Here is a 23996-nt window from a genome sequence, read left to right on the forward strand (position 1 = left end):
GTTTCATCATCAGTCTTCTGGCACAGTAACCAGTCATTTTGCTGGCAAGAGCTCAGTACAATAGTACCACCACAGTTATATACCATAACTTGTTCATCCATTCCCCAATTTATGGGCACCCCCTCATATTCCCATCCTTTGTGACACTCAAAAATGAGTTATAGGCATATATGTATACCCTTAGAGTTTGTTCTGCTTAGGATGAATCCTTTCTTAATCTATCTTCCTTCTATTTCTGCCTCACTCCTTCTATTTTTTCCTCCTAATTTCCCTGTTGTGTGAAATATATTTTAGCCTCCAACTCTGTGTATGTGTGTGTGCGTATGCGTGTGTGTATTCTTCCTACTTTTGACCAGCACAGCTGAGACTGAAGTTTAAACATCAACCATTTCTCTCCACTTCCTCTCCTCCTTGTTTGTACAGATATCTACCTGTATACTTTCATTATGTGAGATAATTTCCCCTAACCTTCCTTTTCTTAATTTTCCTACATCCCAGGGTATTCTTCTTCCCTTCTCTATTTTTTCCTTAAGATCATCAAGACATAACACAAAATCTTCCCAGGTCTTGTCTAACTGAACTCCATCTGTGAATCCCAATGATGCAAAGGTTCGGAGGAGACACATGTATCATCTCTCCATATTTGATTGTAAGCAGCTTATCCTTTATCATTGTTCATTCATGTTAACCTTTTAACATTTCCTTTCATGTGTGTCTTTGAACTTCAAAGTTACTAAGCAGCTCTGGTATTTTTACCAGAAATGCTTGGAAGTCCCTTGTTTCATTAAAAATTCATCCCTTCCCTTCTCCCTCTATTCCGGGCCATGGCATCATACTCAGTTTTGCTGGCTAAGTTGTTCTTGGCGATAAGCCCATATCTTTTGTTTTCTAGAATATTATATTCCAAGCTCTTTGCTCCTTCAAAGTGGTACCTGGTAAAATCTGTGCAATCCTGATTATGGCTCACTGGTTCTTGAATTCTTTCTGTTTGCTTACAGTATTTTTTTTTTGGGGGGGGGGGAGGCTAGGAACTCTGGATTTTGGCTATGATATTCCTCAGAGTTTTTATTTTGGGGTTTTTATTAGGAGGTAACTGGTAGATTCTTTTTATTTCAACTTTGCCTTCTGCTTCTAAGAGATGTACGCAGTTTTCTCTTCAGTTTTCTTAAAGTATGATGTCAAGGCTCTTTTTGTATACAGATGAGTCTAATGATTAATTTTTGCATTCATATTTTGTATTCAGATAGTTTAATGATTATTTTTTTCTCTTCAATCTGTTTTCTAGATCAGATGTTTTTGCTATGAAATACCTTACATTTTTTTCATTTTTGTTTCAACTTGTGGATTCTGTTTTAATATTTCTGGTTGCCTATTAGAGTCCTTGGCTTTTATTTGGTCCATTTCAATTTTCAGGGAAGTTTATTGCTCAGATAAGATTTTGCATCCCTTGTGCCAAGCTATTAAATCCTTTTCAAATTATTTCTTCCATAGCTTTCATTTCTTTTTCAGTTTTTTCTTCAAGCACTCATTCCATTAAAAAAAATAGTTTTTAATTTTTTTTTAAACTCTTGCTTCATCTCCCCCAAGAATTCTAGTTGAATATGTGACCAAGCTGTGTTTTTTCTCTGAGGCTTTGCTTGCAGATGTTTTGGAAACATTCTCTTCTTCAATGTCTGTGTCTTGAATGTCTCTGCCACTATAACGGTTCATTAGGATGGGATTTTTGGGTTGATCTTTTTCCTGTTCTCTTAGCATACTGAGTATTGTATTATTACAGATCTCAAGGACAGGCAAGCTTCCAGTATTCCCACAGTGGTCTCATCCAGGGAAAAGTCTGGTTGCTGGCCTCCTAGTCAGAGCTCCACAAGTTCCTGAGCTGAGATTGCAGTTGAACAAAAGTAGACTGCTGTTGGATTCAGTTCCTGTCAGCCAGCTTAAAAGCTCTTTTGGTTCAGAGCGGGGTTCCCCTTTGGTCTGTTTTGGTTATTTTTTTGCAAGCTGCATTAGATGCTTCAACTATGCCTTTTCTCCATGCCTGGAATCTGAGCAATACTGCTTCTTCTGAGTTCTAGGCTTTTTCCTTGCTCAGTGCATTGCCAGGGCCTCCTTACCTGGGATGCCATTTCCATGCATAGGTATGTTCAGGAGTTCTACTGTCTCTCGTGTGAGGGCATGCCAAGGTCTTTTAGGGGCTACTGATCCACCTTTGGTGTCCACCTCATTCACCCAACTCAAACTTGTGGCTCCAAGAAGCTGTAGCATGTTCAGTGACCACACCTTAGTAAACCATCTTGGTAGACATGCTAAACCAGGCTGAGGGTAACCAACAGTCCTTAAACCTATTGTTGAGTTAGGGCATGTTTACCTTGAGCATGTGAGGATTTTCCCCCAATGGAATGGGCAGATAGAAGGCAGCTGAAGCAGGCATTGTAGAGTGCTTAGAGCTTGGTTAGGTATCAAAGATGACAAGGTCATCCACTGCATCCTGGGCCATCACCAGTTATCTTGACTTTTGTCTTGCTATTGACTTTGATGACTTAGGAAAAGAGAGGCTGACAGTTTTGTACAAATCTGTCTCACTTAAATCCAATTCATGTGCAAATTAAGATATGACATCATAGGGATATGATGGAGTGAAAACAAAGGAAGAACACTACCACCATTACCACCTTTCTCAGTCCTCCCTGAATCTATGACTCAGAACTGGGTAGTGGGAAACAAAGCTGCCAGTTGTCACCTGTTTTCATCGCAGGATGGGTCTGGTGTGGCCCTGGCATGAGGCTGTGACCTCCTTTTGTCCTGGTGTACAGCCTCTCTCTGGGTGCTGGGGCGCTCTGCTTGCAATGTGCTTCTGGCAGACTCAGTTCCCAGTGTATGCAGATACTTGTCTGTTCCCCTATGCTGAACTCAACTGGACAAACAGACTTGTGATTTTTTCTAGATTGCTCTATAAGGATACGGTTTTCTCAATCTGCTTGGAGACGTTTGTGAAGCAGAATTCCCTGTGCTGCTTCTTACCACTCTGACATTGAACTCAAGCATATTTTTTAATATAAAGCATTCTTTTTATTATTGTTGAAATAATTATAAGCTCCAATTATAGGATACTATTACTCCTTTGTTTCATAATACATGTGTATATATATTTTAATTTAGTACCCTATTTAACTTCTGAAGGGAATTCAGTGGTGAGGTTTTTTTTTTGCTTTTTTTTTTTTTTTTTGTGGAGGGCAGTTGGGGTTAAAAGACTTGCCCAAAGTCACATGGCTAGTAAGTGTGTCAAGTGTCTGAGGCCGGATTTGAACTCAGGTCCTCCTGACTCCAGAGCCAGTGCTCTATTCACTGTGCCACCTAGCTGCCTCCAGTGGTGTTATTTTTTTAGACAGATAGAAATCTCCTCTCTCCTTCCCCCAGCTTTTACTGAGATCTAATTAAAGAGTATCACAATGTTAAATTGCAGTGTGATATTTAATGTAGAAAGAGACCATTTTATGAAAAAAAAATCCTTTTTGGCAGAAAACTATATGGGTAGTGGTGAAACATACCTGTCAGAGGAAGAATATGCCTAGAAAAGCTTCTAGGATATTTTAAAATTAAAGCAGTTTTAAACAGACACATCATTTTATATCCATAAATGTACACTGCCTTTTCTCCATACTTATTTACTCATTCCTGAGGATTTTCTCAGTTTTAAACTACCTTGCAATAAAATATACTGCTTAGCAATTTTACATCCTGCCAAGTAGAATAGGGTATTTAAGAGCTCTGCTTCTATAATCAAACAAAGCAGTCACGGCAAAGCAAGATTTAGTTACTCTTCAACAAAATGTGGAACATACTGTACTGTACTGCCTTCCTCTCAATATGGTAGTTTTTTTTTTGTTTTTTTTTTTGGCTCATATACAAAAATAAGCCTGTGTGTTGATCTGAAGAAATATATTGATGGGGTCTGATTAAGTAATAAGAATCATTTAATAAAATTCAAAAAGTCAATATACTTTCAAGTGGTTTATAGTAACTCACGTGTCAAGTATCTTAACATAGTTAAGCAGACATTTAAAAGGGAATAAATTTAAGTTAAGTAATTATGAGCCATTCAGGCTTAGAGAACTCTAACCAAGCAGAAAAAGGCTTATAACTATTTGTTCTGCTTAGTTATGTTCAGCACTAATAATGTTAAACAATTTTCCAAACTTGGATAGAGCTTACTAAGCTATTAAGAAAAAGATACCTTGGGGCGGCCAGGTAGCACAGTGAGTAAGAGCACCGGCTCCAGTGTTGAGAAGACCTGGAGATCGAATCCTGAGCTCAGACACGTAGCACCTACCCAGAAACACCTGGCCGTGTAACCTTGAGCAAGTTACTTAACCCCAATTGCTTAGGGGCAGCCAGGTGGCTCAGCGAGTAAGAGCATCGGCTCCAGTGTCGGGATGACCTGGATCAAATCCGGCCTCAGATACTTAGCACCACACCCAGAAATAACTGGATGTGTAACCTTGAGCAAGTTACTTAACCCCGATTGCTTTATTAAAAAAAAAAAAAAGATACCTCAATAAGAAAATGAGCAAGTTTCTGTTCATGGGCACATAAAAAAGAAAACACAACTTGTGTGTACTAATAATTATCTTTTAAGTAACTTTGATGGATGGTGCTACACTATACATGCATGATCACCTAGTTCTTTTTTGGTAAATGGCAGTTATCTATGAAACTGCTGACAATTTTATGCTAAAGAAAATTTCTGTTTGTTGATGCATACAAAGCTTATTGTTTTTTGGGGGGGGGGGGAACTGAACCTACAACCCATGCCTCATCTATACCAGAAGTGCCAAACTCACAGCCTACAAAACTCCCAAGTACAGGATGAATCAGATTAAAATGTAATTGAAAAATGTTTAACAAAATATAAAAAAATACACCACAGATAATGCTAATCTGTAGTTTTCTAAATCAAGATGCAGTCTGCATAGATCCATTTCTATTTGAGTTTGACATCGATTTACAATATACTGCAGACTTAGCATCACACAACCTCTATATAACATTACTTTGATTCCTTAGTATAAATATGCAAACCTCTAGCTATGTGTACATAAAAAGGGGCATCATTTTGTGCCACTGTTTTCCACATATATCACTCTTAAACTAAGAAAATACTTAATAATATATACTATCTCAAGTAACCTGTAATAAATAGTTCAAGTCAACATAGTTTGATAAAGGAAGGTGCAGAGAATGCCTAGAGTTTTCTCTTTACTTCACTTTCTATCCAATCATATGTATAAAGGCTTAAGTAGAGCTGTCACTTTTAGAAAGAAACTAGAAATATTAACTCTCAAAATATAAATGTAAAAACTTCAGTAATCCAGTAGCCAGGTAACCAACATTTTAAAGAGATGGGCATAATAGGGAAACTGAAAATTGAAGGAAGAGATTGACGGATACTTGTGCTACCAAGATATAAAAATATAAATTTCAAAAAAATTAAAAAACAAACACACACTGTATTGGTCAGTTTCCCAACTAGGAACCTCTGTGGAGAATTGAAGATCTGATTGGTTTGTGATCTAACGATAAGGTTACAAAAGCCAAGACCTACAGATGTTGGAGCTCAGAAGTGAGGTAGTGTTAAGTATGAATGTGGTATGGTGGATAATGGCACTGGACTTGGGAGTCAGGAAGACCTGAGTTCAAATCCCACCTCAGTCACTTATTAGCTGTGAAACTCTGGGTAATTTACTTAACGTGTGACTCATTTTCCATATTTGTAAAATGATAGGGTTGGAATTGACTGCCACTAAGGTCTCTTCTAGCTCTAAAATTTTGATCTGATAAGACTGGCCAAGCTGAGGTGAACAGAAGTAGAAAATAAGGGATGGCAGAAGTGATGAGGGGAAACCATGATATAACTCATTTAAAAATCTTCTATATGAATTGTGCTTTTAAAGGTTCCAAGAGAAAAAAAAAAGTCCATTTAAGAAAAGAATAATTTTAAAAGATGGCAGGAATCCAGTTACTAAAAACCACAAAAACTGCAGAGCCAAAGAATAATTAATGCTAAGTGAGTCCTGATGGAGTAGGGGAGTTGGGAATGTGACTCCTTTTATACCAGAAGGAAATCACAAAGCTGGATTTCACACAGATAAGACAGAAGAGATGTACTGTTTTTTTTCCTCCATCTTTTCTGTTTCCAATAACAAATACAAATGATCAAAAGGGTAGAGGATGTATGGAAATGTTTGGGGCCTGCACTGAGATAAGCATTGTGATTCTTTTTCAGGAAAGCCACTGCTAATTACTGAGAGCTGAGCATGAGCAGGAAGAAATCAAACCATCAATGACTTTCAATTAATTCAGGCAATAGGAGAAAAGGCTTTTAAATATTTAAGCTATTAGTAGATTGCCAAGAAGCTAAGCTAAGGTAGAACATTTAAGAATTTTCAAATGTTTGGAACCATTGTGGATAAGACAAAATATAGGTTTTCTTGGGAGAGGAAAACTGAGATTAGTTAAGCAATGGTTATTGTTTATTGACTTAGTAATGAAGTTTCCCTACACCTTGTACTGTTACTACAGGTTACCTTAAATTTTAAAAAGTAAGTATTAAGAATATAAGGTATTTAACTAAAGACTAGTATTTTTGAAGAAAAAAACACAATGCTTTGGGTTTCTAGTCTATGTCTGGAAAAAAAATCATGGAGTTTACCTAACTAAATGGAAATTACTGTAACTCACATGAAGATAATAACTAGATTTGCAGGCATAGCACAAAAGTGAAAATAAACTACAGGGATTCTCTTGCAAATCCAAAACTGTTAGATGAAAGCAGATGGCACAGGTGTCAAGAAAAGAATGATGGCTAGGGCAAAGAAGAGAAGTGCTTATGTGGACAGCAAGCAGCAAAGCAATGACAGGAATTACAAAAATCACTGTAAGAGAAGCAGTCACCCTCCCCCAATATATGTATGTATGTATGCACCACACATAAATATACACATAAACATATATTTACTTGTTAGAAATGTTTTTAGTCATAATGGTTGAAAAATGAGAAATTTTTTTTTTTTTTGCTTTTTGGGGGAAGGCAGGGTAATTGGGGTTTAAGTGACTTGCCCAAGACCACATGGCTAGTAAGTGTTAAGTGTCTGCAGCTGGATTTGAATTCAGGTCCTCTTGACTCCAGGGCCTCTGCTCTATTCACTGTGCCACCTAGCCACCCGTAAAATGAGAGAATTTAAGTCAACTTTTAGTTCACCAGAAAATTTAATGAACTTAGATACTGGGATATCTAAGTTCATTAGAACTTGGGAAAAAAAATCATTCAGAAGGCATTAAATTACTATTCATTAGTTTTAACACAATTAAGTGCCGTTGGTTCCTCTGGTTCCTGTTCTAGAATGAGCTCTAGATTCATGGAACATGAACATTACAAGTAAAAGTTTAATAAATTTTAATATCTTAGAAAAATGTTTTCAAAAATGATTAGATCCATCAAAACTATGTTATTCAGTATGTTTTTTGATTCCCATTTGTCAATTTTACCTATTTATGAAACAGTATGTTTCTGAAAACACATCCTTGGAGTTTACAACATAGAAACAAATAGGCTAACTAGACAAGGAAATCAAACTATTAAATTTCTCTTAGGTCCACAGCCTGATTTTCATTAAGCTTGTCTGATTTCCTTTAGACCTTGAGCACATGGAATAGTGTTTATTTTTACTGTTGAATTAAGGATTACTCCATAGGCTGGGAAGTGAGTAATGGAAGGTGATCTGCCAAGGCCTTTCTAAAATTAAAATATTGGTAGCATTCCAAATGAAGAAGTAAACAGTACAAAAAATATCTATACACATATATATCTTGACCTTATTTTAAAAAGTATTATAAGCACATTATGATAATTGTCAGTCTCTAAGGATTCTAAGTTAGATATTCCTGGTCTTAGACAAATTGAGAGTTAAAATCAATCTCTTATATGTAAAGAAAAAATAGTGAAATCTACATTAGGGTAAATTGGGGAAGAGTAAATAGAGTAGTCATTTGGATACTTTTGCTTTAAAAAATATTGGAATTGAAGAGAAAAGTGGTACAGGATATTGGAAAGAACTAGTATTAAGAAAACCTACTTGCCTGTCACAGAATTATTACTAGCCGTGTGACCTTAGTTAGACATGTCACTTTGGAATTTCAGCTATATAAAGTGAAGATAATAAACTCTCCCAATCTCATAAGATTGTTGTATGAATCAATAAAAAATTTATAGAAATGTGCTTTATGAACGCAAATAATTTGAGTTAACTTGTGTTTTCTTGCATATGACATCATCTTTTGACTCTGTGTTTTCCCATACCTGGAATGGTCTCTCTTCTTACCTCTGCCTTCTGTGTTTCCTGGCTTCCTTAAAGTCTCAGCTAAACTTCAACCATCAGCAAGATTAGTATTTAAGATTTGATTATAGATAAAATTTTACCTGCCAATATTTTAAAAATGGAATTTACTTTCCCCAGGGAAAGGTTTTTTTGGGAGGGGAGGGGTGTCATTAAACGAATTCTGAAATTTCTCAATGGTGACTTGGCCTATTCTCTTACTCATATGTGTGTAAGTGAATCTATGAAACAATTTATGTGCAAGTATCTCACATACATATACATTTATTTACATATTTATATATGTATATACACACATACATCTATATACCAACAAATGGGTACTATAGATTGCCCCTTCAATCATACTCTGGACCATAATCAGTTTTTCATCCACTCAGTTTTTCCTGGATATATGGCTAAACCAAATTCTTTTAAGTGATTATGAATCCCATCCAGGAGGCTCTGCAATGTTTCAGGGTTTGATGCAATCAGTACATTCTTACCTTCTCTGTACTGGGAATATCTGTAGGATTTTACCATCTAAAGGCAATCCCTCTTCAATATGGATACTGTGCTGGAGTTTCTCCATGACAATGGGGAATACCTGAATTGTACTTAATCTTTACATGCAATTCGTAGTATGAGGAGTGTAGTGCTCATTAATTTGTCTCTCCAAGGAGAACTTGTGAGCCATCCTTCCATTCAGTTTTGATTTCTTTTTGTGTTCTGGTTTCATTTCTAGTGACAATGTTGAGATTGAAATAATTAAGTTTTTCTAATAGTATATCTCCCTGTTGGTTCCTGTACAAACTTTTAATACTTAGCATACGAAGTTAATGTTTATAGACAGTTTAGAAATTGATTTTTGCTGCCTCCCTCTTGCTTTGCCTCCTCCTAGACATGAAGTGGCTCAAGACTGAGGGTCATTTTGTGTTTTTGTTTTTTGAATGGGCACAGATAAAGCACCAAGTGACCAGTCTATTGGTGATAAACCTAAGCTAGTCCTTAGAAAACAGATATAGCCTACTGCTGGAGTTTTACTTCCTAGCAAGGTATAATCTGCCAGAGCTTGTGCTGTTTCCAACGCCTCTTAGAAAGCTGAGGTCATTTCCATGTCAGTATGAGGTATCAAAGTAGGCCTTTATGGAGAAGTGAGAGGTAACAAGAGTCAAAAAGGATTGCAGAGCAAACAGATTAGAGAGGATGGAAAGTGATATTACTTAGGTATAGTTGAGTTGAAAAGACCTGACAAAAGAGATGTGGAAAATGAGGGAGAGGGTAGAGTCAAGGATACCTGTAGACATATAGCCATGATTATCAGCAGGGTAGGGAAGTTAGAAGAGTAGGCAGAAATTAAAGTGCTCAAGGAAAATTTGAAGAAGAATCATTAACAACCAGCGGGGAAAGCTTCACAGAAGACATAGCACTTGAGCTAAGTCTGGAAGAAAGAGAAGGATGGATACTAAAATGTGGACATGAGATACATGTGCATTCTGGGTTTGAGAGATGTCCTATGGAAATGCAGGGAGGCAGTAAATGGCATGTAAAATTCAGGGACCATCTAAGTAGTCTAAGTTTGGCTGGAATATATTGTGTGAAGTTAAGAAAGTAAGATTATGGAGGGTTTTAAGTGACAGGTAAGGAAGGAGGTTTGCATTTTACCCTACAGGGTAATAATAGGGACCCAGTGAAGGTTTTTCATTTCAACTCAATTTAAAAAAATTTTGAGTGTCTACTATGGGCAAGGCATTATGCTAAGAATATTCTCAAATCCTCAAGTCTGTCATCTCACAGATCTGGAAGTTTCTTCTCACAATGAAAAATGCAACCATGTCCATAGATCTGTGTGACTCCTGTTTATGTCTTCTATAATTTCAGCACAAAAAGTCTACTCAACATGTTGGAAGTCTTCCTTGATTTCTCCTGATGGATTCCTATCAGTTAAAGTTCTGGATAAAATTATGCAATAGATGATGACATCATTTCTGTGTTTGTTACACATTTTTTAATGACTTTCCTAACTTTTAAAAATAGGTTAAGATTTCAATTGCATACTCTATATTTTGTTTTCATCATTATAGATACAAAGAAAAAAATGAAATAGATCTTGTCAGAACCTACACTTTATTGCTAAGGTTTTTGAGCATAAGAAGGACATGGTCAGATATATGCCTTTGGATGAATATTTTGGCAGCTGATAGATTAAAGAAGGGACAATAATTAGGAAGCTTTTAGAATAATATGTGATAGATACCAGGGGATCTGTAGTAGGGTAGTTGCCATCACTGCAGGTAAAATGAGTTCCTTAGGGATTGGGAAGTAAGGATTATCTGTGAATACTAAAGTCACCAAAGATGTCAGGGGATAGAGAGAAGAAAAAGAGCCAAAATGCTAAAGCCACTGTGAAAAATGAGAGTCACATGGAAGTCATGACATCTAGATTTGAAAGTCCTCTATGTCAATGAATATCTACCTTTTCCCTTGAAGGATGATACTCAGTTTTGCTGGGCAAGTGCTTCTTGGTTTTAAGCCTAGCTTTTCTGACCTCCAGAATATTATATTCCAAGTCCTCTGATCCCTTAATGTAGAAACAGCTAAATCTTGTGTTATCTTGATTGTGTTTCTATAATATTTGAATTGTTTCTTTCTGGCTGCTTGCAATCTTTTCTCCTTGACTTGGAACTCTGGAATTTAGCTACAATATTCTTAAGAGTTTTCCTTTTGGGATCTCTTTCAGGAGATGATCAGTGGATTCTTTCAATTTCCCCTCTGGGTCTAGAATATCTGGGCAACTTTCCTTGAAAGATGATGTCTAGGCTCTTTTTTTGATCATAGCTTTCAGACAGTCTAATAAATTTTCAATTCTCTTTCCTGGATTCATTTTGTCCAGGTCAGTTGTTTTCCCAATAAGATATTTCATAGTGTCTTCTATTTTTTGACTCTTTTGGTTTTGTTTTATAATTTCTTGATTTCTCATAGAGTCATTAGCTTCCGTTTGCTTTATTCTAATTTTTAAGGAATTATTTTCTTCAGTGAGTTTTTGAACCTTCTTTTCCATTTGGCCAGTTCTACTTTTCAAGGTATTCTCCTCATTGGCTTTTTGGACCTCTTTTGCCATTTGGGTTAGTCTATTTTTTAAGGTGTTAATTTTTTTTTTTTTAGTATTTTTTTGGGTCTCCTAATTTAGCAAGTTGTTGGATTCATTTTTCACAATTTTCTTGTATCACTCTCATTTCTCTTCCAATTTTTCCTCTACATCTCCTACTTGATTTTTGAAATCATTTTTGAGCTCTTCCATGACCTGTGACCAATTCATGTTTCCTGGAGGCTTTGGATGTAGGAGCTTTGAATTTATTGTCTGATGGTTATATGTTTTGATCTCCTTTGTCACCAAAGTAAGATTCTATAGTCTGATTTTTTTTTCCTGCTGTTTGCTCATTTTCCCCAGCCAATTACTTGACTTTTTTCCCCTTTATCAAAAGCTTTGTTAACTTCTAGTTTACATCATTCATTTCCACAAGATTTTGAGTTACAAATTTTCTCCCCATTCTTCCCCTATCCACTACCCCAAAATAGCAATCCCACTGCATATCCCCTCCTCCAATCTGCTCTCTCCCATATCTACCCTCATACCCCCTCTGATTTACCATTAGGGCATGGTGGATCTCTATGCCCCAGTGCCTGTATATCTTATTTCCCAGTTACATGTAAAATAATATTAATAATAGTATATATACACAAACACACACACATATACACACACACACATACATACATAAACATGTTTAGACATTTGATTTTAAAGCTTTGAATTCCAGATTCATTCCCTTCCTCCCTTGTCACCCACCCTTACTGGGAAGATAAGCAATTCAATACAGGTTGTACATGTGTAGCTATGCAAAACATTTCCATACTGGATATATTGTAAAAGACTGACTATATTTCCCTCTATCCTATCCCACCTCCCACTTGTTCTATTCTCTACTTTGATCTTGTCCCTTTTCAATAGTGGGTACTTCCAACTTCCCTCCCTGCCCCAGCCTGCCCTTCCTTCCATCATCCCCACTCTTATTCCCTTCACTGCTACTCTCCTTTAGGGTGAAATACCCTATTAAGTGTGTATGTCATTCCTTTCCTAAGCCAAATTCTTCCTGTTCTTCCCCTCCATTGTAACTATTTTCCCTTGCCTCTTCTATATGAGATAGTTTACCCCATTCTGTCTCTCCCCATCTCCTTTCAAATCTTAATTTCATCTTTTAAGTATCATCCCTTCCTATTCAATTGGTCCTGTGCCCTCTATCTATGTATACCTGTATACATATACCCACACACTCACATATTTATTCATATGAGCATATGCCCTCCTATATAGACATATATGTATGTATACACACATATATATATACATATATTTATATATATTCCCTTCAACTATTCTCATACTGAGAAAAGTTTCATAAGTCACAATTATAATTTTTCCATGTAGGAAAATAAATAGTGCGACTTTGATAGTTCCTTATGATTTTTTTTCCCTGTTGATCTTCTCATGCTTCTCTTGCTTCTTCTATCTAAATGTCAAATTTTCTATTCAACTCTGTTTTTTTTTTTTTCATCAGGAATGCTTGAAAGTCCTCTCTTCCACTGAATGACCATATTTTCCCCTGAAGCATGACACTCAGTTTTGCTGGGTAAGTGATTCTTGGTTTTAATCCCAGCTCCTTTGACTTCCAGAATGTCATATTCCAAGCCCTTTGGTCCCTCAATATAGAAGCTGCCAGATCCTGTGTTATCCTGATTGTGTTTTCACAATATTTAAATTGTTTCTTCTTGGCTGCTTGTAATATATTCTCCTTGATCTGGGAACTCTGGAAGCTGGCTACAATATTCACAGGAGTTTTCTTTTTGGGATCTTTTTCAGCAGGTGATCGGTGGATTCTTTCAACCTCTATTTTGCCCTCTGGTTCCAAAACATCAGGGCAATTTTCTTTGAGAATTTCTTGAAGGATGATTTCTAGGTTCTTTTTTTAATCATGGCTTTCAGGTAGTCCAATAATTTAAAAATGATCTCTCCTGGATTTATTTTCCAGGTCAGTGGTTTCCCCAATGAGATATTTCACAATGCCTTCTATTTTTTCATTTGTTTGGATCTGTATAATAATATCTTGATTTCCCATAAAGTCACTAGCTTCCATTTGCTCCAATCTAATTCTGAAGGAATGATTCTCTTCAGTGAGCTTTTGAGATTCTTTTTCCATCAGGCAAATTTGGCTTTTTAAGGCATTCTTCTCCTCATAGCCTTTTTGAGTCTTTTTTGCCATTTGAGTTAGTCTGTTTTTTAAGGTGTTATTTTCTTCAGTCAGGTTGTTGACTCTCATTTCATAATTTTCTTGCATCGTTTTTGTTTCTCCTCCCATTTTTTCTTCCACTTCTCTTATTTGGTTTTCAAAATCATTCTTAAGGTCTTCTATGGCCTGTAACCAGTTCATATTTTTCTTGGAAGCTTTTGGTGCAGGAGTTCTGACACTGCTGTCTTCCTCCTGTTCCATGCCTTGATCCTTTTTGTCCCCAAAATAGGAGTGTAAAGTTGGGCTGCTCTGCTTGCTTTGCTCCCCACGTTTGCTCATGTTGCCACTCAAATACTTGACTTTTGAACTTTTTGCCACAGTGGGACTCAGCTACCAGACAGGGGAGCTTTGTCCCAATCGCTGGGGTTTTCTCAGCTGTTGGAACTTTTAGTTGGCTGCCCTCTCTGAAGCCTCAACACGCTCTGGCAAGCTGGCCATGCACCCCAAGACCTCTACCGCAGACCAATATCCAGATCCAAGCAGGTTAAAGCAAAAGCGATTACCCCTTAGACTAGTTGCTTGCCCCCCTACAATCATGCCAGGAGATGAAGCTGACACATGTTGGCAGCTGCACGACCACAGGGCCTCAGTGGCTTCTCCCTCCAGGGGATAAAGGTTGGACCTCACTCCCGAACTACCGGATCCCAAAGTCCACACTGCACTGACCTCTCACTTTGTCCTTAGCATCTATATGTTGATAATTCTGGAAACTGCCATAGGTGCTGACGATCTGAAGTCCCTCCAGCCGAGGCTGGTTGTGGCTGCCCTGAGGCTAAAACCTTGGGCTTGCATAGGGCTGGGCTTGGCTCCCAGAGCACTGCACTGGCCCCTTTCTGCCAGGCCTGCTGACTGTCGTCAGCTGGAGGTTAGCTTCTCTCTTTCTTTTTGTGGGTTCTGTAGCTACAAAGTTTGTGTAGAGTCATTTTTTACATGAACTGGAGGAGTTGGAAGTCGGAGCAGCGCAGAAGCCCTGTTTCCACCTCATTTGATTCTTTTAACAACCCTGGGAAGTAAGTGCTATTATTCCAATTACTTGACTTTTTAACTCTTTGTTAAGGTAGGACTCTGCTTCCACTCTGGAGGGTATATTGTCCAAAGCTTTAGGGGTTTTGTGCAGCTGTTTTCAGATACTTCTAGGGATCTGTACATTTTCAGTTCTTCCAAGGTGCTTTGATAAAAGAGAGGTGTTTACTCCTCTCCTGGCCTGTGCTCTAGTCCACAAACACTCTTTTCTGCTTTGGAACTGTGAGGATTCCCTCTCCACCACCGCCACAAGCTCTGCCATACCAGTGCTCAACCTTGCACTAGGACTGTGACCCAGATCCAAGCACAGGCAAAACAAGAGAATCCTGCCCCAGCACCAGTCAAGAGATCCCTGCAATCCCCCTCTAATCAGCTGCTCAATCCCCCCACTTTCTGTGGGCCTAGAGCTCCAGAAGCAGCTGCTGCTACCACCACCTGGGGATGGGGCTGGTCATGCTTCTCTCTCACCCAGGTTCTACAGACCTTTCCTATTGACTTTCTAAGTTGTCTTGGGCATTTGTGGGTTAAGAAGTCTGGAAACTGCCACTGCTGCCAGTAATTCAGACCCCTGAGGCCTACTCCTAATTTGCTGGGGCCCTGTTTATGCTGGTGTATTTTGAGCTGGACTGTGCTCCTCTCCCACCTGGTGCAACAGACCTTTCCTGCTGACCTTCCAGGTTGTCTTGGGCTGGAAATTTGTTTCTCTGTCATTTTGTGGGTTCTGCTACTCTAGAATTTGTTTAGAGTCATTTTTTACATGTATTTGGAGGGATTTGGGAGAGAGCTCAAGCAAATCCCTGCTTTTACTCTGCCATTTTGACTCCTCCCGCCCTCTAAGTTTTTAATTCTCTGAAATATCACTAGCATTTTTAATATGAGACTGTATTTTCAGTCTGTTTTTTATAACCTCCATGATGCCTATATTCACCTGTTACTCAATAAATGTTGGTGACTGAATGACAAAAGAAGTAATTAATATAATCATGGGGCATCTAGAAGACTTATTAAGAAGGTTAAGGAATTCAATGAGTTAAACGCGCAAAAATGTTACTGAACATTCCAATACTTTTAAAACAGAATTTGGGATGGCTAGGTGGCGCAGTGAATAGAGCACCGGCCCTGGAGTCACGAGGACCTGAGTTCAAATCCTGCCTCAGACACTTAATACAAAAACTAGCCATATGACCTTGGGTAAGTCACTTAACCCCAACTGCCCTCCAAAAAGCAAATAAAAAAAAACAAAAACAGAATTTACCATCTCACCCATGTCTAAATACATTATATATGTAATATATATGTATATGTATATATATAATGCAAAAAAATATTATAACATTTAAATGAGGGAAAAGCTAATTTTTTAAAGCTTATTTTAAGTTAGGAAACGTAGGAGGGATTATTAGGGATGAGATACAATAATCCATTCATAGCAGTAATGAACTATTCAGTAACTGATTCTAAATCATAAAACATAAAATTCTTATTATTTCCTTACCCACAAGGGAAAGTGAGATTTTCAGTATGTCAGGGAGTATAAGCATCAAGGTTTTCTTAACTGTAAAATTCTAAGTGTTAAGGTTTTTAATTTAATCCTTTCAGTGGATGTTAATGATGTCTTTCATCAAGTAACCAGCTCATACTTAACATTATGCCATGCTACAAAGATGTTCCATGTATATCATCTCATTTGATCATATTTATAATTTATTTAGGTAGTTAGAGTAGAAGTACTACATGAATTTTATAGATGAGAAAATAAAGTTTAATTAATAAATAGTATACTAGGAATTATACTACTTATACTAGTAAGAGTATATACTTATACTCTAAGTCTAGGATTCTTTCCAAAACATTTTGTTGCTTCAAGATAAGAAGATAAAAATAGGATCTGGGATAGGAATATTCATGAGATAAGGACTTTAGGTTAAGAAAAAGAAATACTATATAACACCTAAGACTCTGAATCTGGCAAATGCATAGGATAATTGGTGACAATGGGAGGGAGGGGAATTTACTTGAAAAATTTCTTTATTAACATTGATTAAAAAAAAAAGTGAACATTTCCATAAAGAACAGAAAAAAAGACTGTACCTGACACAATGAATTTCTATTAAAGCCTTTTCAAAAGTATATATTAAATTTAACACACTAATCCCAATATTGCCCTGCTTGTTTCTCTTTTTATGAACTACCTTCTTTTACCTCCTCTTTAATGTTTCACTGATGATCTTTTCTTTTTTCCTTGTACCTTTATCACTATTTGCTCCTCTCCCTAGAGGTTCTTCCCTCCCTGCCCAATCACCCAAACCCTTCCTTGTTATAAATAAATCATGTGAAACAAATGAACATAATAGCTGTGTCTATCTCCTTCTTCACCTCTAGCCCAACATCACTCTTCTATGAATTGGGAATGATTTACTATTACACATCTGGATGTGTGATTGGTCATTATATGAATCCTGGTTCTTGAGTCTTTTACAGTGTTGTTGTCATTGCATATATTTTTCTTCTGCTTCTGCTCACTTCAATGCATCTGTTCAAATAATCTTCCCAGTTCATATGAATCACACAAATTATCTGGATTTGTCCTTTTCATCATCTTTTTATGGCACAATACATTCATAATAGTTTGGCAAATATCTTCCATGTAATAACACTTTCTCATAATACCAGAGGTCATTTGGAAATACCATTTTCTGGTTAAATATAGATACAATGCACTGGATGTTTAGCAAATTTAAATAAATTAATCCTGATGTTGTGACCATATTTCATATAAAATTTAATTTATATAATTTCCTTCTGAAATTTTGAGTTATAAACTGCTCACTTAAAATCTGTAGTTTGGAATTTGTAATACATGAATAAAATATTAATTGACAACATATGATTCAGAAGGTAGTATTTCTTTTTTAGACTGTGCTCAAAGAGTCCTAGCTATGAATTTAACTGTTAATTGTAATTACACAAAATGAAGGATTTCTCTCTTTTTTTTTTTTTTAAGCAATCAGGGTTAAGTAACTTGCTCAAGGTTACATGGCCAGTTATTTCTGGGTGTGGTGCTGAGTGTCTGAGCCCGGGATTCGATCTCCAGGTCGTCCCAACACTGGAGCCGGTGCTCTTACTCGCTGAGCCACCTGGCCGCCCCTAAAATGAAGGATTTCTAACAAGCAAAATGAAAATAAAATGAAGAGAGAAAGAATTAACTGAGAAAACAAACCTTTAAAACAAATGTCTCTGATAAATGTCTAGAAACTCACAGAAATACAAAATAAGAGCTATTCCTAGCCAGATAAATAGAAGGATATGAATAAGTTCAAATTATCACATGGAAGATATCAACAATAATAATGGAAAAATGCTCTATATTACTACTAATAAGAAATGTGTAAATTAAAATAATTCTGAGCTTCCACCTCACATTCACCAGATTGACAAAGATGACAGAAGAGGAAAATGGCAATTGCTAGAGGGATTATAGGAAGGACAGGGGCACTGGTGGAGGTGTGGTGGAGTTGTGAACTGGTCCAACTCTTCTAGAAAGTGAAATATCTCATAAGGTTCATTTTATAACCAATGATATTGTGGTGAAAAAAAAATTTGACAGCTCACTCTCAAATTTAACAATCTATTGTTGACTTGCGGCCCTTTCAAAGTATAAAAACACAGACATGGACTTCAAGCTGGAGTAGTGAGAACAATTAGCATGAGCTATTTAAAGGAATGATCTAAGTATTCCTGGAGATTAGTATTCTTGCAGTGCCAAGAATTCACCAAACTGTCTGTATTCTTTGATCCAGTGATAACATCATCAGGCACATAAGGAGGTCAAAAAGAGAAAGCTGATACACATAAAAATATTTGTAGTAGTCCTTTCTGTTTTATCACAGTATCGTAAACAAAGTGTGTGCTAATCAATTAGGGAATTGCTAAACAAATTATAGTATATGAATGTAATGAAATAGTATTGCATCTTAAGAAATGAATAGGATGAATTTAGAGAAATTTAGAAAGAGTTATGTGAAATGATTTAGAATGAAATGAGCAGAATCAGGATGGAGCAATTTACATGTTAACTATAGAAAAGTAAAACAACAGAAAGATTATAGAATTCTGATCAAATTAGAAAACAATCAAGACTTTAGGTGATTGATCCACATCTTGGCAGAAAGGTGACAGACTAAAGGCACAGAATAAGACCAATATGTTGATGTGTTTTCCTTACCTATATTTGTTACAACTGAACAGGTCTTCTATTTGGAGGAAGAGAGGTAAGTAAGTAGATACATAGCAATGCAAAACAAAAGAGTATCAATAAAATATCTTAATCATATACAAAAGAAAACAAAAAAAGAAACTCAGGGCAATCCTGTTACTATTATGTTAAATCTGACATATATCTTAACACAAAGTATGCGGCAGAATTGCAGAGTTTCATATACAATCTTTGTTGTGCAATGAAACATACAGGTTTGTTGATGATTGTTTAGCTTGTAATAAAAATTTCACATAATTAGTACTTGGCTAGTTTTAGTCTTTTTCTCTGTTCTATTTTCCACTTTTCAAGAAGTACATTTTCCTTTTTTATTAAATTTAACAATTTATTCAATCTTAAAATAAGACCAAGATGAATAGCAATAGGGGTGTGTGTGTGTGTGTGTGTGTGTGTGTGTGTGTGTGTGTGTGTGTGTAGGGATATAGAAAGATGAAGTCAACAAAAGTGAAAACAATGAAGTTTCTTACCTTCAGGATCATATGTTTGAAAAACCCTCCTGGCTTGTTCTGAAGGAGCTTCAGGAGCAACTAAGGCCATATCCTGAAAAGATAAAAATTTTCAAAGGCAATAAATTCAACAAACACATATCTGTACAAAGCATCATGTTAGGTGACAGTGATAAAAAATAAATCCCTTCTTATATTCCACTGGAGAGATACAATAGTGTACAAATAATAGTACCATATGCAAAATACAATAGTATACCAATAAGGATAATAAAAACAGTCTGAAAAGCAATTAACTTAAACAAAAGTAAACTACAAAATTTATTTAACAAAACTAAATAGACTCTAGTCAGTAACAACAATAAATGTTTGCTTGACAGTACTGATTTACTGAGAAGCAAGAAGTGTAACTTGAAATATGTCCCAGTCTTCAAAATGTTTGTTACTGACATCCAAGTACTTCTTATATAAATGAACAGTATAATATAGAAACATATATGCTTATACTTCTTTTCATAATAGTTGATGGCATGCTGTATTGCGTGACTGATATAAGTTGAAAAACACATTAAATCAAGAACCTTAAATCAAAAACACATTAAATCAAGAATGATCCACCGATTCTTACAGTATGATGCTGCCTACCAGATATGTCAATCTGAATGTCTTAAAATCAACTAAAATCAATTAGGATAAAAATAGTTCTTTGTCATCCATAACAAACCTTCCCATTACAATATACATAACCATTTTACCAAACTTTTAAATGAGACATTTGGTATTTCAACTATGATTCTTTCAGTCACATATGTTTCACATTCTTTTTTGGGAGGGGTTGGGGAAAGGGTGAGTGGTTAGGTAAAAGATTTGTGATGTTATATGTATGAGGGAACTCTCAGTATGGGAAACTCCCTGTATGGATACGGACTGGCAATTCACTTTTGACTTTAAGTCACTTTATGGTCTCTTATATAGGTCTAGGTGAGGCAGGAAGTATAGTAGATAGAGAGCTGGCCCCAAGAATCTAAAGATCTATGTCCAAGTCCCAACTTTGACCCATGATAGCTGTGTGACTCCAGGGAAGTCACCTAACTTCTCAACAATCAAGGTACTTCTCTAAGACTCTAAGTTGCAAAGATAATGCCAATCTGTACTTGTACAGGAAATTCCACAGCAAGAACATATTACTACAACAATGAAATCACAGGTTTGGTTGGGGAAAAAAAAGGCTTATATCAGTTTTAGCTGTTTTCTATTTTACTGTCTTCTGGGAATTTACAAGTGTCAATTTAGCTTACTTTGAAATGTCTAGAAAATCACTATATGCATGTACAGAGCTCTTAATAAATTATTGAAGAGGAGTGCTTCTTTTCCTGATCTCTCCAGCTTCTAGTGTCATCCCTCTTAAATTTATCATTTGCTATCTGTTCTTTACACACACATAGACACACACACTCACATACATAGGCACACTCATACACAGAGTGTCCTCTGGTATATCTATAAACTCTTTGAAGGCAAGGGCTTATTTTCACTTGTCTTTCTATACTAAATGTCTAGGTCCTATGGACCTGCAATAAATGCTTAGTGATTGAATGACTAAACTGTACAAGCCACAACAAATTTTCTCTGAAATACAGAAATACTTCTGTTCTCAAAGTAACACTATTCTTTCAATTACTCTACCAAGGTGTTAGAATTCATCTCATTTTCCCTATAAAAATTACTTACACTTTTAATTTATTTTCCATTTTCTTGTTTATTTACTGGCACAGACTGTGACTTTCTGAATTACTTCAACAATTTTTCTACTGACTGGAATAAATTATGCTAAAATCCTGAAACTGTATATAGGATATTTTGAAAATGAAGTGTGCCACATTTATTCACATATAAATGTGAATATGGTAAGAAATGACTTCAAATATTCAATAGATCTATTTTCACTTGAAAAAAATTTTTTAATACCCTTGGTAATTCTAGGATAGGGATAATTGCACAAGATAAAAGAGGCAATTATTATTACATTAAAAAGAAAAGTCTTTTTTTATTTTTTGCTTTTTTTGGAGGGGGGAATGCAAGGTGACTGGGGTTAAGTGACTTGCCCAAGGTCACATGGCTAGTAAGTGTCAAGTGTCTAAGGCCTGATTTGAATTCAGGTCCTCCTGACTCCAGGGGGGTGTGCTCATTCACCTAGCCGCCCCAAGAAAAGTTTTTACAGAAATAAAGTCTAAGGTAAGAATGGAAGCAGTTGACTGAGGAAGTAGTTGACTGACTTTCTTTCAAATATCTCTGATAAAGATTGATACCCAAGATACATAGACAGATAAACAGATGGAAGGAAGGAAGGAGGGATTTAAGTATATATTGTACGCCAGGTATGTGCTAAGTGCTTTACAAATATTATCCCATTTGATCCTCCAACAACTCAGGAAGTACAGCTATTAAACAACAACAACAACAAACAAAACTGGGGCAAAAAGAAGTTAAATGAGTTGCCCAGAGTCACACAGCTAGAAAGTATCTAACTCCAGCCCAATGCTTTATTCACTATACTACCTTGCTACTTATACCTCTGCCTAGAAGATCAAAATTCCTCAATAAATAATCATCAAAGGACTGGAACAAACAGTTCTCAGAGTAAAACTTACAAGCTAGATGAAAGAATATACTAAATCACTATTAATAAGAGAAAGGCAAAAAGGAAAAACCCGGAAGTTTTAGCTCACACAGCAAACTGGCAAAGACATCAAAAGATGGGAATAGTAAATGTTGGAGGGGTTGTGAAAAGCTAGGTGCATTGATATGCTTTTGGTCAAACTGTGAAATAGTACAACCATTCTGGAAAGCCATTTGTAATTATGCAAACAGTGGTGTAAGACCAATGATGCTAGCACCCCAGAGTTTATAAAGTATATAAAGTTTATAGAGTATATAAAAGTATATATATAGAGTATATAAAAGCTGCTAGCTTTTATAAAGAAAAGACAGCTTCAAAGGGGTTAATAATCTTACTTTAATTAAACAACACAGCAAGATATATAAGTAGAAGGTAAAGGTAAAGAAGTGAGCATTCAAGAAAGACTAACATCATCTACTAGTTCAGGGGAAAGGTCATCATCCTGAAAGTGGAGAAAATCAATTAGTAATCTAATAGACAGGGCTCCAACTGCCTTAACAGAATAATAGAATTATTTACATAGGTCATCTGACTGAAAAAAGTGCCAACATCTGGGTTCACAAAAGCAGGGGGTGGTGGCCCTTAATAATGGAGACTCTGGGAAATCAAAAAGACCTCAGGTGAAGCATTCTTCCCATGAGTGAGCCCCAAGGTAAAATACCAATCCCCCAGAACATATACTGATAGGCTCAGAGCCAGAAGGCACCAAAAGCCTAAGTGACTCAGCACAGGAAGTGCTACAGCTGTGAACTGGGCCAGAGTTCAAAGGAACAAGAAATCAGTGATTGATAAAGCAAAATACCTGGGAACAAGACATTGTTATGACCATGAATCCTGGGAAACTGAACTCCAAGAAATACTAACAAAAATCCACTTTGCTCTCAAGGAGTTTATAATCTAATGGGAGAAAGCAACACATAAAAGAAAGCTGAAAAGGGGGGAGGGGAAGGTAAACTACTGGAGGTTGGGGGAGGGACTCAGTGAAGAAGTCCAAAAGTGTAGCTGGCTGGGAAATGAAGAGAGGGTTGGCCTGAGCTTCCTCCATAAATGGTGTTTTCTCAGTCCTCAACCTTTTCCATTAACTGTTGCATCAGCCAATGTGGACTACTCTTTCCTCTCTGGAACTCTATGACACATTTGCAATGCAGTCCCTCTTTATCTCTGGCTCCTAGAAGCAGCTCAAGTGTCACACACATCTACTCTTTTTACACTTACTCAATATATATTTATGTATGTATTTTCTGTCTCCCCATTAAGTCTCATGCAAGTAGGGAATGTTACATTCTTTGTATTTGTATTCTCAGAAGAGGAGGTACTTAATAAATAGCAGTTGACTCATTAATGGAGTCTCTTCTTTCTGGTTATTAAGGGGAATGAAGTGCTTCTTAAAAAGAATTTTAATGTGAAAACAAAGAAGAACATTCTTAAGAAGAGCTGGAGAAACCTGACCTGTGTGTCAGGAGGTTGTAAGATTGTCACAAAGGGTGGCAAAGAATTGGAAATCAAGGGGATGCCTATCAATTGGGGTATGGCTGAACAAGTTGTGGTATATGATTGTAATGGAATACTATTGTGCTATGAGAAATGATGAGCAGGAGGACTTCAGAAAAACCTAGAAAGATTTATATGAACTGATGCTGAGTGAGGAAAGCAGGACCAGGAGAACACTGTACAGTTACTGTCACATTGTGTGATGACTAACTTTGATAGACTTGGCTTTCTCAGCAATGCAAGGTTTTAAGTCAACTTCAAAAGTCTCATGATGAAAAATGCTATCCACATCCAGAGAAAGAATTATGGAGTCTGAATGCAGATAGAAGCATACCGTTTGCTCTTTCTTTTTTGCTTTGTTTT

The 23996-nt window shown here is 36.5% G+C and overlaps 1 protein-coding gene across 1 annotated transcript in view; it reads right to left on the reverse strand.

The window, feature by feature from the left end:
- The window catches only part of MINDY3 (MINDY lysine 48 deubiquitinase 3), a 112173-nt gene that overhangs the window by 12618 nt on the left and 75559 nt on the right, over positions 1-23996 (reverse strand). Inside the window, exon 11 of the mRNA XM_069086250.1 lies at positions 19484-19556. Coding sequence (XP_068942351.1) covers positions 19484-19556 — 73 coding nt within the window. The remainder of the gene's footprint in view (positions 1-19483; positions 19557-23996) is intronic.

The sequence above is a fragment of the Petaurus breviceps genome, unplaced genomic scaffold (genome assembly GCF_028583685.1).
Source record: "Petaurus breviceps papuanus isolate PSGF00001 unplaced genomic scaffold, PetGlider_PUasm1.0 178, whole genome shotgun sequence".
NCBI lineage: Eukaryota > Metazoa > Chordata > Mammalia > Diprotodontia > Petauridae > Petaurus > Petaurus breviceps.